The sequence below is a fragment of the Argiope bruennichi genome, chromosome 10 (assembly GCF_947563725.1).
Source record: "Argiope bruennichi chromosome 10, qqArgBrue1.1, whole genome shotgun sequence".
NCBI lineage: Eukaryota > Metazoa > Arthropoda > Arachnida > Araneae > Araneidae > Argiope > Argiope bruennichi.
This window is the reverse complement of record NC_079160.1, coordinates 36,990,503-37,007,691: the sequence shown is the minus strand read 5'-3', so window position 1 is coordinate 37,007,691 and position 17,189 is coordinate 36,990,503. Positions and strand designations below refer to the sequence as shown.

Genomic DNA, 17,189 nt, shown 5'->3' with positions numbered 1-17,189 from the left:
TATTTCAGAACTATCAATATGCACATACTTCTTTCAGTGGCTTAACGTTTTGAGGATGAGAAGGATTTTGATGTCTCTAAATCCTATTTTAAGGAGCTCCATCAGGACAAAATATTAATGTGTTTGTATGATTTTTTAAAATGTAATATTAAAGAGGCAAAAAAAAAAAAAAATTAAATGCTATTTCCTGAGAGTTATTTATATTTACCAAACCATTGATAAAGGTTGAAGGACGAAAAAAAAAAAAAAAAATCGTGTATTGTCTCGGACATTTATCTTCCTTGTTAGGCCACTGAAGTAAATTCAAACGCGAGCCAAGATTGTTAAGTTGGGACCATCCACCGAGCAGTTCCGTCGTTCTTCATAATTTTTATATTTTTACTGTGCCTCAAATTGCCCTTGAAATAATTAAAGAGAATGTATCGAGATTTTAACAGATGATAAAACTGAGTAAACCGGGGAATAATTTCCGAAAAATTTTTGTACATTAAGTTATCATCCCCAACCCCACCACGTAAAAAATTATGCACCTTCTGATAAGTAGTCAAAGCCTCGGCAGCTCAGATTTTTATTTTCAAGATTCCATGCATGAGCGTTTTGTTCTTCGTAGTATATTGGGGGAAAAAACGAAAATGTATTTTGGAAGTATTTTTCTCTGATGATTTGGAACAGAATTAGTCATTTTAGCTATACGATCTCATACCAAATTTCATTTATCTAAATCACTGTGCTTTTGAGCTATCACGTTTACATGTAGTCGAAAGTGAAGATCGACAGATGGTCAAACTCTTGGCAGGTTTGATTCAAAATTTAATATGGATTTGCAACATAGATATAAAACTGTGATCCAATTCCTTTTCTTCTTCTTCTTCTCCCCCACCCCCTTCTAGCTTTTTACTACTTAAAATTACCCTGTTGATTTGTCACATAAATATGCATGTACATTTCCTCAGAATGAACTTCATTCAAAATTTGATAAAAATTTACAAAATTGATGTAAAAACCACATAACAAATTTCATGCTACTTGATCAAAGTATTTTTGAGTTATCTTATTCATTGTTAGAATATGTTTTTTGGTTGAAGGGAGCAAAATCTCAAGGTTGATACGAGAAAGTTAAATTGAATACACATAAACGGTCAAAGCTGCCTTTAACTCTGCGAGGAATTAAAAATATCTTCGCTCTTTGGTCATCATTGGATGCGAAATCTAAACTTCTGTCTTGGAGTCTATCAAATGAGACAGTATTTCCTTTTTAATTCACTGATTTATCAGTTTGTTAATACGCATAAGCATGAATAAATAGTAAAGATTAATAAGCTGAGGTCTGCAACTTTTATTATTTTATATATAAAATCCTTATATGAAGAATGAGCCTTAATAATTTATCGCACACTCCCTTCATGAATGAAACTGAAGTATACAGCAAATATTTTCTTTTGGATTTGTTTTTAAAATTTTACACGGGGCATTGCAATTTTTTTTTCTGTTAGTAGATTACTATTTGTTTCAATTCGATTTTAATGATTAGTTTTGATTTGAATGTTCGTAAGTATCATGGATAGAGAAAATCTCATTGCAAAAAAACAAAATTTTTAATACCATTACATATTTTCATTAAAAGTCTACTGCAATTATTATTTTTTTATTTCAAGACCTCTGCTAATATGCATGATATTTCCTATTACAATTTTCGTTGTTAATCTAGAACAATCAGATCTAAGATCAAGGATCTTGTTAACAGGATTACAGCTCATCTAGACGGGCACAGCATCTTAAAGACAGCTCATATGACAGACTTTTTTTAAAAAGTTCCAAGAAAATTCCGAACTACGAAATTTTATTCTGCTTTAAATATTTTTAAAATAAATAACTACTAGATTATCATGAAAAATAAACGCACCAGTTCTCACGTAGTTCGTTTCGTCACCAAGTTGTATTAATTCCTCGAATTCGGGGAAAAAAACATTAAAATGACAGTGAGTCAAGTATAAGATTCATAAAGTCAGATGAAAAATGCTTTAAAATCAATTATGATCTGAGATTGTTCGTGTAGTTTAAATTAATTTTACACGATTTTAGAAAAATTGGAGAATTATATTTGAAGGTGTGTTCCAAACATGGCATAATGAAAGTTGCAAGAATCCAACACTTTTTAATTAATCCGTAGTTTTAAGTTATCATGTTAGAACCCATCTCAGTCCTTATTCTTTAAACTAGGATTGCCTTTATTTTTTTTTTTTTTCAGCAGAGGCGTTTCCCTGTATATATATATAAAAAAAATTGGTTCATAAAAATTTAAAAAAATTTATGGCTTAAAAGTTGAAAAATAAATAAGAAAAACAAATTATATTTATTAAGGATGGTTTTAGAAAAGTCACTCAAAAGCTTTTCAATAAATATTAATGAAGCATTTTAAAGCCAAAATAGTTTATTTAAGAATCTGAAGGAAAAAAAAGCGAGGATGGGAACATTTTCTTTCACAGAATTAACCCCATTAAAAGCAAGCAGAGGAGGGAAGGGGGTTAAGCAACACAGTGTTGCTTTAACAGTTTGTGCAGACTTTCACACTTATTCATGCTAATTTTCATAGCCAAATATTGTAAAAATAAAATTTTCTATATCTTTTAATTTTTGCAGAAAACTTCTGAAGAAAACAATTTATCTGTTATCTAATCTGTTATTAAACTGTTATCTAAATTAAATTTTAAAAATTTATGTTATTTCTCGGTTCCATATAATATTAAAGTATTTACGTTACTGGACCTGTTCAACCATAACACATGAGAATATAATCAGTATTTAATATGAATCCACTAGTGAATATCTGAAAATAATGACGAAGATAAGAATAAGGCTTTTCAGATCATTTTTATTTTTACGAGACGATCAGGTTTTTCTATTGAAATTAATTTAATAAATTAAGGTCAAGATTATAAAATGATAATAATCTGAATAGATCTGAAACATCATCTGTTGAATCAACAGTCAACCTTAAAAATTACAAACCCTAGATGCAAGTTCGATAACTGACAGCACTAATTCAGTGGTGTAGCCACAACATGGGGTTATACATCCCAAATATAAATAATTTATAGGATATAATTAAAGCGGTATTTTTCTGAGCAGCAAAGTGCCTGATTGACAACCTTTTAAAGCAAAATATCGAAAACCGCAACATACTTTGAAAATAAAATATCTCATATGAGATTTTGTTGAAAATAATTCTATTAAAAGTTATTAAAGAAGTGGATTTCTAAATTATTTAAAGACGCTAAAAATTAAAGAAACGTCTTATAATTACAATAATTCAATCATGTTAAATTTAAGACATGTGTTGCACGGAATATTCAAAACATTTTAAGTTTTGTGAATTAATAATGTAGGATAATAGAATGGGCAACTTTTTACCTCCATCTTCGAGAAGGCAACATTATTGTTCTTGGTATCTGTTTTTTCTTTTTTTTTTTTTTTTCTTACCTAGTTATGATAATATAAAAAAAATTGCCGTGAAATAAAATTAAAAAAATATTTTAAAAAATGTGATATCATGATATGAATAAGAATACCAAACCGCATAGTATATTAATAAATTGCAAATTAATAACTAAATACCTTTTTCTTACTAGCATGGAAGATAATTTAAAAAAAGGAGGGAAAGAAATTTGAAAAACAATCCATACTTTAAAACCGTCGGTCATCGTCTTTACAAGAATTTAAAAGAAAATAAAAAGAATTTTTATTTTTAAATTTTAAAAAGAAATAAACCTTGACCACCTATCCTCTTGGGACATTCCAAATTTCAAAAAAAACAAAAAAAAAACAATGCAATACAATAAAAAGAAATGAACTTCAAAGGAGGAGTTAAAAAGGTTGGTTTAAAAACCTCGCTTCCTGCCTTATTCATCTGCACGCGTCTCTGAAAAAAAAAAAAAAAAAGGTTAAAAAAATCGAAGAAAAAAAAAAGAGAGAAAGAAACGTGCTTCAAATCGAGGGTGGGCATCAAAGGGTTGAGAGAGGAAAGGGTATTCGCAAAAAGTAAAGAAAAACACAAAAAGAGCCCGTCAATCCCACAATAAAAAAAACAGTAACCAGCAGCTGAGAGAGAGAAAAAAAACGAGCAAATAACTGTAGTAAAAAAAGGCGTAGCTAGCTAGATAGGCCGCATCGGCATCTTTTCTACTCCATTCCCATACCTTTTCACCCTAGCAATTTGATGTCGGGTGGGGGGGTAGTCTAGGGGGTGGAGCAGCTCAAGCGGAGTGTTCTTTTCTCGTTCGAAAAGGATCGTGACCCGCGTGGTGCACACTCGCACGAAACGGTCGTATGGACTGTGGGAAAAGCTTGCGACCGCCGTTCTCACACGAGCCTGGCAGTATGCTTCGCTGACCCCACCGCACACATAAATAGGTGCGCGACTTTCTCACGCGCGTTCTCGTCCACCCCCTTTCACTCCACCCCTCCGCCATATCGTCTGCAGCACTTGTTGATTACGTGTGCATGTGTAGAGGGGGAGGGGCATTCCGTTAGTTGAGTCCGCACACAACCTGACTGACTCTCGCTGCTTGCTTCATTCTCAGATGTGTGGGATCGTCTGCTGCCAAACGATATTTTTTATTATATTGTTGTAATTTCACTTCTGTCCTTCCCCCTTTTTGCCCCCTTCTGTGATATTCGGCAAGGATACTCGCGGAGTTGAGGAACAGTTTGAGTTTTGATTCTGAGGAGAGTGGTTTGGTCTTATGATTTTCCCCAAGGATTACCATTGACCGGGGTGCTCGTGTGTTTGGTTCAGAAAGATATTTGTGTGTTAGTGGTCAGTGCCTTTGACAACATTTCAACCTGGAATACCACTCTTGTACAACCACCATGCCTGCTGAAAGGCCAATTTCGAAAGCTAGTGAGAATAGACGGGTAAGATATTAATTAAATAATTTGAAGATAATTGATAATTTTGAAATTTTTAGCACGGCGAACAGATGAAAATTTTTTAAACACAGATAAATTCAATGAAATTTTGCTATCAGCGAGAGCTGCAATTATTTGTCAGATGTCTTCCCTGTCAGTAAATATAATGAAATATTAATTACAATTTAGAAAAACTTATTTATTCATTTGTGGAAAAATGCAAGGTGCTTTTTTTATAGAAACACACTGAACTTAGCAGAAAATAAAGAAAATTTGATAACCAATAAAAAAAGAATTTAATTGATTTTCAGATGCATTACTATTAATTAACTTTTTAATATAAAATTTAATTAAAAAATTTCACAAATTATATGGGAAAACATTTAGAGAAGAACTTAAAAATGTTGTGCTCTTAGTCTATATTCTTTTATAGCTTTATTTTCTCGTCCCCATTAATAACTAAGCAATTTTAATTAGCAAGTCATCATATAATTTTAATGACTAAATAAATTCCTTTTTTTCGACCTCTGCTTTCTAATATTTAAAAATAATATATTTTTTAAGAAATTCGAATGCAAATAATTATATATTGAGACCCATCATGCTCAGGAACAGGATATTTGTTATAAATATCGAATAATTTCATCAATTATTATTCCTGTTTTATTCTGATTTATAAAAAAACCATGTAATCAAATATAAATATTCAAAATAAATGTAATATTTTATTTTGTGAAAATAAAATTACCTCCACTAGTCTTGCAATAGGAACATATTTCAATCATTCAATATCTTTTGCAAAAATTTGTGCTTCTATGAGTTAGCGCTTAATTCACATTTTGATAAGAATTTTCATTTAAAATGATTTATATGTGTAGGTGTATTCTAGTATTTATTTTTAATCCAAACGATAATTGCATTTAGTTCATCATTTCAGAAACAAATTTCTTGTAGAATGTTGAGTTGATTTAAATATATCTTTCTAAATGAAAAAGAAAGAGAGTAAAAAAGATAATTATATGTTGTATAAAATTTCTTTATTAGAAGATTGTAAATTTGAGGGGAAATATACGCCAGCGGTCATTACCATTGTTCAGGAGTAAATAAATCAAGAACTAATGAAACTAATTAAGATTTTAAAATATTATATTTAATTGCTGTATTAATTCTCACTAAAGATTTCAATTAATTTTTTTTATAACGTTATAAAACCCAACATCAAATTTATTATACGATTTTCAAAAAGAAGCTCTAATTTTATTTACATTCCATACATATTGAATTCGAACTGGTTTAAACTGATGATTTGAGGGGAGGGGTAAGGGAAGATATCTAGAAAAAAATAATAAATAATTATTATATTTTCTTTTTGTTAAAACATGTCCACTTAGTACGAAAAATATATAGTTCAATAATTGAGCAGTAGATGGCGACACCAAATAACTTTCTTGAATTTAGACCTTACTTTTCTGACATTCGCTTCCCCATCTTCACGGAAATATTCCGCTCCTCCAAATATGAATAGAAATCTTTTGTAGCTCCAATTCTACATATTATTAAAAAAAAAAAAAAATAATTATTCCATTCATAAATTTTAAATAGAAAAATAACTAGGCAATCTTTATTTTTTTAATTAAATATAATTGAAATGCTTCAATTCAAAATACATTTAACGTATTGTTATTGTTAATCAGGTAAACAGAGACACTCGCTTCTTCCAACCCTGAAATTCTACAATGAGACACAAACTGTCTTTGGAACTCAATGCCGTTTTATATAATATAAAGTATAATTTAGGATCCTCGCTTACTTTTTACTCTGATTAGAGTTTGCATTATAAATTTGTTGTAATGATTTGTAAAACGATTTTGATTCAAAAATTTATTTTTTTGCTATCAGTATATACTTTTAAATTGTATTTCATTTTAATTCTCTAGATATTGAAAATCATATTTTTCATCGGTATAAAATATGTGGACGTAGTAAGGATGATCTCATATTTCGAAAAGTCGAAGCCTCATCAAGTCTAAATCCATCACTGTTGAAAATTTTAATTTAAAAAGCACGATTAAACAAATATATTCCTGTTAAAATGCATATTGATTTAAATTCTTAATTATTTAAACTGGTTTTGTCCTCTCTTACTCTTGACAGTAATGGTTAAAGCAACAATTAACTATTAAATAACGCAATGAATGAGTCGTCTACTCATCAATTAGCTGGAATTATAATCTTCTTTAATAAGAAGAGTGACGTTTTTGTTTTGCGCGTTGCTCATAAGTTTCCTTGTCACACATTCTGTTCCCACAATTATATATTCTCCTAACCTACATTCCAACTTCCTCATGTGCATCTTATTCACTCTCATACGTGATCTTGCCTCTAGCTCAAAATGACATAAATGACGTAACAGACTCTCCTTGTTTTCGAAAACATTTTAATGTCTTAATTGTCTACTAATTACCATAATAATCAACCAACAAAAAGAAAAACTTCAAAACTCGATTCATTGTGGTTCCAATCAGAATAAGCATGTCTATTTATGTTATGTCTTGAATATTTTATATCAGATATCTTTCGGTGTTTCCCAGTAACATAACGGGGGATAAATGGCGCCCAGGATAAAATAAATTTTTTTCGACCCCAATATTCATTATTAAGTTTTGAAAAAAGTATAAATGGCTCTTGGAACTTATAATTTTCCGCTAATTCATTATTTTTAGCTTTCGGAGTTACCCAGAGGCGTAGCGAGGCTAAGTGTAAAAGGCGGATTTGAGGGGAGTATCGCGGTGTGCTTGAATTTGAGGTTCTTAACCTCCGAGCATAATAGGTGAATACAGTGATGGCATAACATTGAGATTTCTTAGTAATTGATTGTGCAAGAAAAATAGGTGATTTACTTAAAATATAACAAAGTGTAAAAGACGCATAAGGAATATTAATTTTTCGTCCATTCATCCTTCTTAGAGTATAAAGTCATTTTTTAAAATGACAAAAAAAGGCAGTAATGCTTTGTTTCAAAAGCGTTCCCAAACAGTGTCAGATTTATGTAAAAGCTACACAAAATAGCTCCTTATATCTTGGAGAGAGGGCGACAAAAAAAATTGCCTTAGTGAATACATGTTATATATACTAATACATTTATAAGAACCTCATCTTAAATAACTTAGGACCTCATCAAATCTAAATTCAACACTGACCCCAAAGGCAGATGCCCAATTCTGCTTCCTTCGTCTCTTAGGCTGCTACACCACTGGTGCTAATTATTTTTCGAAAACTATATTTAATAATAAGGTTTTGGCATGATTTTTTTAGGATAATCATAATATAGTCTTTATTCTAAAAGCGCTTTGAAGGAAAAAGTCATATACATGCATTTGGTATCATGCAGTTATGTAACGTGCTCAGTTGCTTTTGTCGTATAATCATCAACTATTAAACTTTATTAATAAAAATGTTTTGGGCATGCCTCTATTTAATCTGGACTTATTTATAGGGAAAATAGGATATTAGATAAGTGTCTCTAATAGCTAAGTGCGGATAAATGACTTAATATAAAATGCATGTTATTTTATATATGCTATGAAATGATAATCCAAAGTTATCTTGAAGAAATTACAAATATATTTGTGGGATAATAACCAATGGATCGGTAATTTATACCTTTCTCTGGGTTAGAACTCATTGGGTATAGGTTTGACTGTATCAGTTTAACATCAGAAAACTCAACTAAACATCATATTGATCGTAATTTAAGTGTGCAATTTCATCTCTTTATCAATATTGATGATAATCTATATTTTTAAATATTACGAAAATTATAGGACTTATAAAATAAATTTTTTCACTTGCTGATTTTTTAAAAAATTGCTTTAATCTCACCTAATTCAAATTTCAATAAGATTGTTAACTATACTTATTTAAACTAAATGCTAATATATTCGTAGATATATCTTTATTAAGGTGAGTTTAAAATGTCTTAGCTTAAAAATCAAACTTTGAAAAAAGATTCTAGAAAAGTGGAAACCTGTTGAAGGAGTATTCGCTACAGCAAACGGTATGTTTATTCAAAAGAGGCTCGTTGTATTTCATAGCATCTTTAATTTTGAGAAAGTTTTTATGAAAAAGATGTTTAATTTTTCTAGAGTTCTCACTTAAAGAGTATAACTCTATATATTAAACAATTTGCAGTGTTAATGAAAAAAATAGGTTTAGATATTAATTGTTAAACAAATGGGAAAGTAAGTTCTCTGATTCTCATTTAGACAATAAAAGTTAAAAAGGCCAACTCAATATTCATTTTCATAATATAAAACTTGTCTGAGCTTTAGTTGGAAGCTCTTCAATGAAAAGTAAAACAATAAAAAAAATTTCGATGTTAATCAGAAATCAATTCAAATTCCTTAATTTATTTATGTAAGGAAATATGGAAGAAATTTTTTTTATCTATAAAACTTGAGAATTAATCCAGCTTTTTATTACGTTTATATCATGATGGAAAATATAAGTTATAAAAATATTCTTGTTAAGGATTTCTGCGATAAATAGATGGTTTTAAGTTTTGGAAAAATGGTTTTTTAGGTTTACAAAAATAAATCTCTTAATCAAAAAGTTAAAGTTATCTCTAAAATTACAATGAAACGAATAATAAAGATATAATACATTGATTCGTTAAAAAACGTACAGAGTTTAAATGTGTGAATACAATTCGTTTCATATATTATTTATTTATGTATATGCATGTATTAAAGTTCGCATTTCTTTCTTTGTTCAGGCAACGAAGCCCATTATGGAAAAGAGGCGGAGAGCCCGCATTAATCAATGTCTATCGGAGTTAAAAACACTCATTTTGGATGCACTAAACAAAGATGTAAGTATATACACCATCAACATTTAATTTCAAAATATTTTAATTAAAAAATTTTAATTTCAAAAAATGATTCTGAATATCAATTTTTTTGTGTGTGAAACTCGTTAAATATTGCAGTTAGAAAATTGAACTGCAGTTTGGTGAAATCAGTTATCTCTTTTCCTTAACGAATAGAAATAGGAAAGTGTTTTCACTTCTTTTCTAGTAATTTGAAGTCCACCTGTTAGATCTTTTATCAATTATCATTATCACCATCTCTTGTATAATAAAGAGAGTTGTATTATCTGCAGGGTGATTATAGACGTGATAGATTTGCCCTTTGAGAATTGTGACATATGAATTATGTTGTGGTACAGCTCTGTAATACCAGCCTCAACGTAAAAGCAAGAAAATCTCACTGAACCTGTAAAGAAAAAGTAAAATTAAAAGTAAAACTCGTAGGGGATAGCAAAAATTTTCCATCATATTTCCTTCAAATTTTGTTTTCAAAAAACCCAGAAACATCGTAACTAAAAATATTTCTTTGAAACTTACTGGTTTATAAAAGTATTTTTTTAAAAGTTTATCTTTTAGATAATCTTTTTTCCCTTATTTATTTCTCAATTTGAGGACGAGAAGGATTAAAAGACAGAAAATTTTGACGTAAATGAATTCATAAATATCTCTCTGTATAAATTTATGTTGGAAAAAAATGCTCATAAACTAAAAAGTGTATGCAAAATCCAGATTTTGTTAACTAAAATAAAAAATAGTTTTATTTTTAAGAGTTTTAAAAAAAAAGAAAGAGATGTAAAAATCGTATGTAAATTTCCATTCATTACTGATTTTCATCACTGATTGCCAGAAACAAATTCTTGTGAAAAAAAATTAAAATCTCACATTACTTCGCTTTTAAAATTTTAATGAGACAACTCGATTCTATTTACTATTCAAACCCATTTTCCTCTTAGCTATATAATCCTCATATCCCCTGAGTTTTGAGCAAACTAAAAATTTTATCAGATAATATTTTTTTTTTTAATTATTCCAAAAGCGTGAAGCATTGAAGTTAAATTTTTCTTATCTCTAGAATGAACTTCTGATCTTGAACTAACTAAATTCTTGAACCTGTCAAGAAATATGGTCTTAAAATTATTGAAACGCAACAATTTTTGTTAAGGTCATCTAAAATTTCTTAAGGCCTGATCTTTAATGTCCTTTGAATAGTAAAATATCTTTGAGACCCCAAGTTGAATACGGAATGTAATTCCTTAAGATTTGGACTACCAAAATGAATATTAATTAGCAAACGCTGACCCTGGAGTAGGTGCTTGGGTTTCTTTTTTTAGCTAATAGTTAAACAGGTGGCTGTCTAGTTTTGATCAGGTTAACGAACTAGTTGTTTACAAACTGATTGTCTCGAATTTTGACCGTAGGGCAAAATTGCTAATATTACAGACTACTTCTGGTAGCTAAAAACTCACATATATTTTAATAAAGTCTCTATCAAGAAATTCAGACACCTCGATGTAAAGCGTCTAGACTTGCTAAGTTTTTATAAATTTTATTTCTAATCATTTTCTTAATTTTGTGTCGCGCTTTCCTGTACCGTCTGGGTCACAATCTGTTGAATATACGGAGTAGGGCTTGTTTTATGGTTGAACATGCATTTTGTTCTGAAATTTTTCTCTTGTAGAAAGGTCATTCACTCCGTTGTGTAAATACTATTAGTCTGTCTGAGTTCTCTCTACTGGAATTTTGATGCTACTGGTATTTATTTATTTATTTTTTGCCCCAGTCTGAAAATTGAAGTTATCATGTCTCGTTTAGTTTAATAATATTTGCTGAAGGTCTTATAATCGGTTCAGATTGGTTCGTGACGAGAATCAGTAATGAAATTTTTTGTCGTGAAGAATAATTAATGCAAAATCACGTTTCAAAAACATTTGAAATACCTATGAAATAAGGCTGCTGATATTAAAAACAGAACTAGTTTTATTAGTGCAAATATTCAGAGGATGATTAATGTTAATGAAATGTTCGATTATGTCTCTGTTCTTTTTCTCTTCTCTCCCCTTTAAATATTTTTACAATTAAATTTTCATATATATATATAGAGAGAGGGGGGGGGGAAGAGAGAGTGACAGAATTATTTTACAGTCTGTATTAAGACCCCTTGACTTTGACTGTATCGATTTCGATTAAACCACAAATTTGTTTTAAAAGAAACAGCAATAACTTCTGCTTGGCAGCGCATTTACAACTGAGATATAAATCATTTTTACCATTATTCCGTTTTTTCCGTGCTTATGTAATTTTAACCTGATAAATTGTAAGTGCGAAAGCATAGATTCAAGGTCAGGTTTACTCAAAGGCAAAAACAAAAAAAAATCTTTAAAAAGCACATTTTTACCTGAAAAACAGTTGTTTTTACAATTTTTCCTTTCTTTAAGCATAAATATAATTTGAGCTTTTATTAAAAAGATCTTTTTGTCTAAGCCATCTTGTTCACAATAAAGAGGAATTCCAAAACTTAAGTGAATTGACAGCATTAAAAAGACTTGGAACATATTGGAAACCCATATCCAAGAACAAGATGGCATGAAATGGAATTTTGAAGAAGGTCAGAGTCCTCCCGGGGTTGTCGTGTCAGCGATGAAAATTAATATTATTTAAATTTGATAAAACATTTGTAAAGTCAATCGACAGACACAAAACAGACATGCGATTTACAAATTCAATCCTATTGATTGTATTTATAAAGAGTATTGTCAGAAAAATGTCAGACAGAGGAACGGTTAAGCAAAGAATAACTGGCTACTTGAGGACTAATCACCAGAAATTTTCCTCCAAATGAGCTGGAAATCATTACGTTTCATAGGAGATGATGTCGAACTTATCCCTCTGGACATTCAGGCAGCTTTGCCCGGGAAAAATGCCTTATTTCCCTGTTGTCATTAAACCTTGACCGATGCTTTTAGCTGCATATCGTATACCAAATGAAACTTGAACTATCACCACCATTAGAGTGACCTTTTCTTTGTCTTTTCTGCGCCAAGCTGCCCTTCTAAAGCCGTGTTCCAACGACCTGTGGCCTTTACAGACGAGGCATGTTTCCCTTCTTGACCCTCTCTTGCGGTTTTCTGGAGTTCTTTGATGTCTGTCCAGTTTATCGATAATTTGTCGGTAAACTGGCTTTAAGCCATGTTCCAACGACCTGCGCGCGTTTGGAGACAGGCACATTGACTTCTCTCTTGTGGTTTCCCGGAGTTCTTTGATGTCTGTTCAATTTACCGACGATTTGCGGGGAACTCCTGACCGACGTCCAAAGATGAGGATGGTCATACAATGGTCAGTTGGCAAATTTATGACCAAATCCGTAAAGCTGCATATCGTCAGAACGCGGCGTTGCGTTATCTAAAACAGAATCTTGAATTTAAAAAAGATGAAAACTTTGTCTATCTTGTAAATCATTATTACCATCATTTTTCTTTACAGTTTCAACTGCGTTATGTTTTATGTATATAAAATCAAAAACAGGAACGTAGCATAAAAATTCCTTGTTAAACTGAAGTCCAAGCATTTCTTCAAAGTATTTTTTTTTAAATATGCTTTAATGATGAAGACAGTTCAAGAATATTTTTGGAACTTTATAAATAATATAATCATAAAATATTTATTTATTAATCACTCATATTAAATAATTTTCTTTTTTTCTTGCAGCCTTCCCGCCATTCGAAATTGGAAAAAGCAGACATTTTAGAGATGACAGTTCGGCATTTGCAAAACATACAAAGACAACAAATGGCTGGTACGTATGTCTATTATTTATTATCATAAAAATATTTCAAAAGAGATTCCTGAATTTCGAGGTTAAAAAAAGCATTTTATGATAAGATTAAAACTACCAGACGTGAAGTGACCACCTTTCAATTATTATTATTTTTTATTATAACAGATGTCGTTTCTCTAATTTAGCATTGTGCAGGATGAAAAATTTACTTCCAGTTTAAAATCTTCTAGCGTTCAGTTAAATATTTTAAGATTCTTGATGATAACAAAACTGTTCTTTAAATAAGTTTGAAACATTTTTAGATAACGCTTGATTGAATAAATTTTCAAATGCACTTTTATCAGCAGTTCTTATTTTGGTCACATAGAATTAAGTTATCAACACAATGTCATAAACAAGAAACATAAACAGTAGCAAACATAAACACCATCTAATGTTTGGATCTGGCATGCACTGTTGGTTTCTTATCACGTAAGGAAAAGGATTAGGCACGCGGAGCGTAACATGTTTAATAAGCATGAACGACATTATCTTAAAATGAGTAAAGGATACGTTTAACGATACAGATAATTGGTGAAAGGATGTTTTGGGTTGATTTCATCTTCTAAGGAAATAAGAATAAATAAAATGTCTTTATTAGTGCTAATCCACCGTATCTTCTTATCAGTCATAGAGGGCAATTTGTCATCTTGAAAAAAATAATATATTAACAGTGAACTGATGTTAAAAATGGACTGATTGCCAATCCTTGGAAATCACGGGATGCGTAGCTGGAGGGTTAATCCTACTCACCAGAAAATCTCCATTAATTACAAACATGTTAAATTAGTTCTATCAAACCATAACTTTTATTATCCATGTCCCATCAAGAAATGACCACTTGACAATTTTCAAAATTTTTATTCTGCAATTAGTATTAGTCTTGATATTTATTAAAAAGTAATTTGTTCATAAATATATTTAATTAAAAATTATTTTTTTATAGCTGCTATCTCAACGGATTCATCTGTCCTAAATAAGTTCAAAGCTGGTTTCAACGAGTGCGCCACGGAAGTTACCCGCTACATAAGTCGCATTGAAGGTGTCGATCCAGCCATGCGCCAACGTCTTCTCACTCACCTGTCAAACTGTCTGTCATCTATGAACTCTGCTTCACACTTCCAGCAACAACCACAAGCCACTAATCTCAGTTTTGGAAATAACTTTCCAAGCATGCTTCAATCCCTTAGTGTCCAAATACCTGCTGGCATATCAACAGTTGGTATTGTGCCTGCAGCTCGACCCACCACAGGTGATATCAATAACAACACTTCTCCACCAACACCTACCAGTGGCAAGATCTTTACTGGACTCTCAGTTATTCCAAGTCGTTTGCCAAATGGTGAATTCGCTTTTCTCCTGCCCAGTCAGTCCATTCCAGGATCTGGGATGTCTTTAAACTTACCATCGGTCAGTGCCTCGTCCAGTCTTCCATCATCGTCCGATCCTGATAGAAATAGCCAATCCTCTTGGCCACCAACTTCACCATCTTCGAAAAGATCGGCAAGTCCTGATGCCATGTCCGAAGACAACGTTGTCCTTAGTCCCACTTGTAGTGATGCTGGTTCTGATGTATTCATTGAACCTTATCATCATTCTAAGCATCATCAACAGGTGAAAGAAATGGTATTGTCGCCAGTGCCTCAGCGTGCCTCCATCATCAAGGACAGGCACTCTATAAACATGCATAGTCAACGCCATATGCCTGAAACTGAGAACGTGTGGCGCCCGTGGTGAATAATCCACCCCCAGAACTTAACTCACTGTCTTCCACTCATCAGGCAGGTTTAAGAATGAAGTGATATTTTATGGTCTCATCTTAAAAAGATCTCCTTTTGTTTGTTTTGTATATTATATTTTGTACAGGTCTTGTAAAATGTACATTTCATTTCTGGTTAATTGTGTAACTGACTAAAACTTAATCTCAAGTAGAATCGGGTTTAATTTTGCTAAATAGATAAAATATAAAATAGGGTTTTTCCTGATTTGATAGCATTATATAGTCGCCGAAATTTGATAACGAGAAAAGTTTAAAGCTAAAACTAAAGTCTTTTAAGATATCATTAATAAATCAATGAATCATTTCAATTTTCGATTTCATAAATTTATGAATCATTCCAGTTTTTGATTTAATAAATATATGAATCATTTCGGATTTTGTTGAAAAAACGCACAATATACGTCAATATTTAATTGTTAAAGAAAACTTAGTTAAACTGTTTATTGAGCAAATCAGAGATGTACAAATTTTGGCTTATAAGTGCGACTCAGATTCACTTGTTAATTCACTTGCAATGTTTGATATTTTGATTGTTGTACATACAGTTCAATACTATGATGAGCATAAAATCTCAACCACAATTCATAACGCCTTTGCGTTTCAAGGTCTCATACCAAGGTTCTTTCTGGAAGAAATATATTGTTATAATCTCAGTTATATATCGAACTAAATATATATTTTATTGTTGAATGTTAAATATTATGATCGAAGACAATTTAAGTCGATAGATGATTGAAAGTTATTAGTAACCATGTCACAGATCATTGAAGAAAAATGAGTTCTTAAGTATCTAGAGGTAAAAGAAGAATTCCATGAAATCAAATAAAATTTTTAGAAACTAAGTTATTGCTTTTAATATGCTACACTATCAAAATTATTTTTAATTTGCTATATTATCAAAATTGCTTTTAATATGCTAGAATCAAATTCAGAACTATTTAACTATGCGTAAAGATATTCAGCGAATATATCACAGCTCTATCAAACTGAGTTGTCTTTGATTATAAATGGGGCGTATGGATACGTGGCACAATATTTGCCAATATCTCTCGTCTGATATTTCTTTCATATATTTAACGGGCTTTTATTAAGTGCTAACTATGATCTCAAAATGGATGCCTATGCTGTGATGTGTAAATAAATTGATCTTTTTTAATTAGTCTTGTTAATTAAGGTGGTAGTTTTCGTGTAATAATTATCGTCAATGATTTCGAAATAGAGACGAAACTATTTTGCATAGCGCCCAGGTCAAGAATGTTGGTTGTAGCCTATTGGAAATTAGAGGTCAATTATACGCCATATTAACTTTTGCTTCGAAATTTCTCTACAACGAATCTGGCAACATGATCTTAGATAAATACCAGGGGTGATTGTGTTCCGACCTTTTTGTTCTTTTTTTTTTTTTTTTTTTTTCAGATTTTAGATTATTTATATCAAATTTTATTTTGGAATAAACATGTCATCAATATATTATAAAAAAGTAAAGCCTTAAGATTAAATCAAGTTCAATGCAGTAGTTGAACTTCTTTTCTGAATAAATTAATTAAAGTCCAGTGATTTTGTTAAAATTATGAATGCATTTCATATAAATGTTTTTAATTATTAAAGTTATGTCAACAAGTTTTCAAGAATTTTGAAATGGAATCACTGTCACACCTGCTAATATCGTTCTGTTGTTTTTTAAGCAATAGAAAAAAAGTTCAGTTGTAACTTTTTAAGTTACAAATGAAATTTTTTCTAATTAATATCAGCTACTTTTTTATTTAAGTCTTGAGTCTTTCTTGTACTAAAATTAAGAGTGGAAATTCGAGAGGGTTTCA

General features: G+C 30.7%; 1 protein-coding gene across 1 annotated transcript; it reads left to right on the top strand.

The window, feature by feature from the left end:
• Window positions 1–4,407: 4,407 nt before the first annotated feature.
• Window positions 4,408–16,525, top strand: LOC129988790 (transcription factor HES-1-A-like). Its single transcript, XM_056097064.1, has 4 exons — window positions 4,408–4,914; window positions 9,683–9,778; window positions 13,481–13,568; window positions 14,536–16,525. Exons 1-4 carry the CDS (start codon window positions 4,870–4,872, stop codon window positions 15,324–15,326), a joined length of 1,020 nt encoding a protein of 339 aa, XP_055953039.1. The 5' UTR covers window positions 4,408–4,869; the 3' UTR covers window positions 15,327–16,525.
• The last annotated feature ends 664 nt before the right edge of the window (window positions 16,526–17,189 follow it).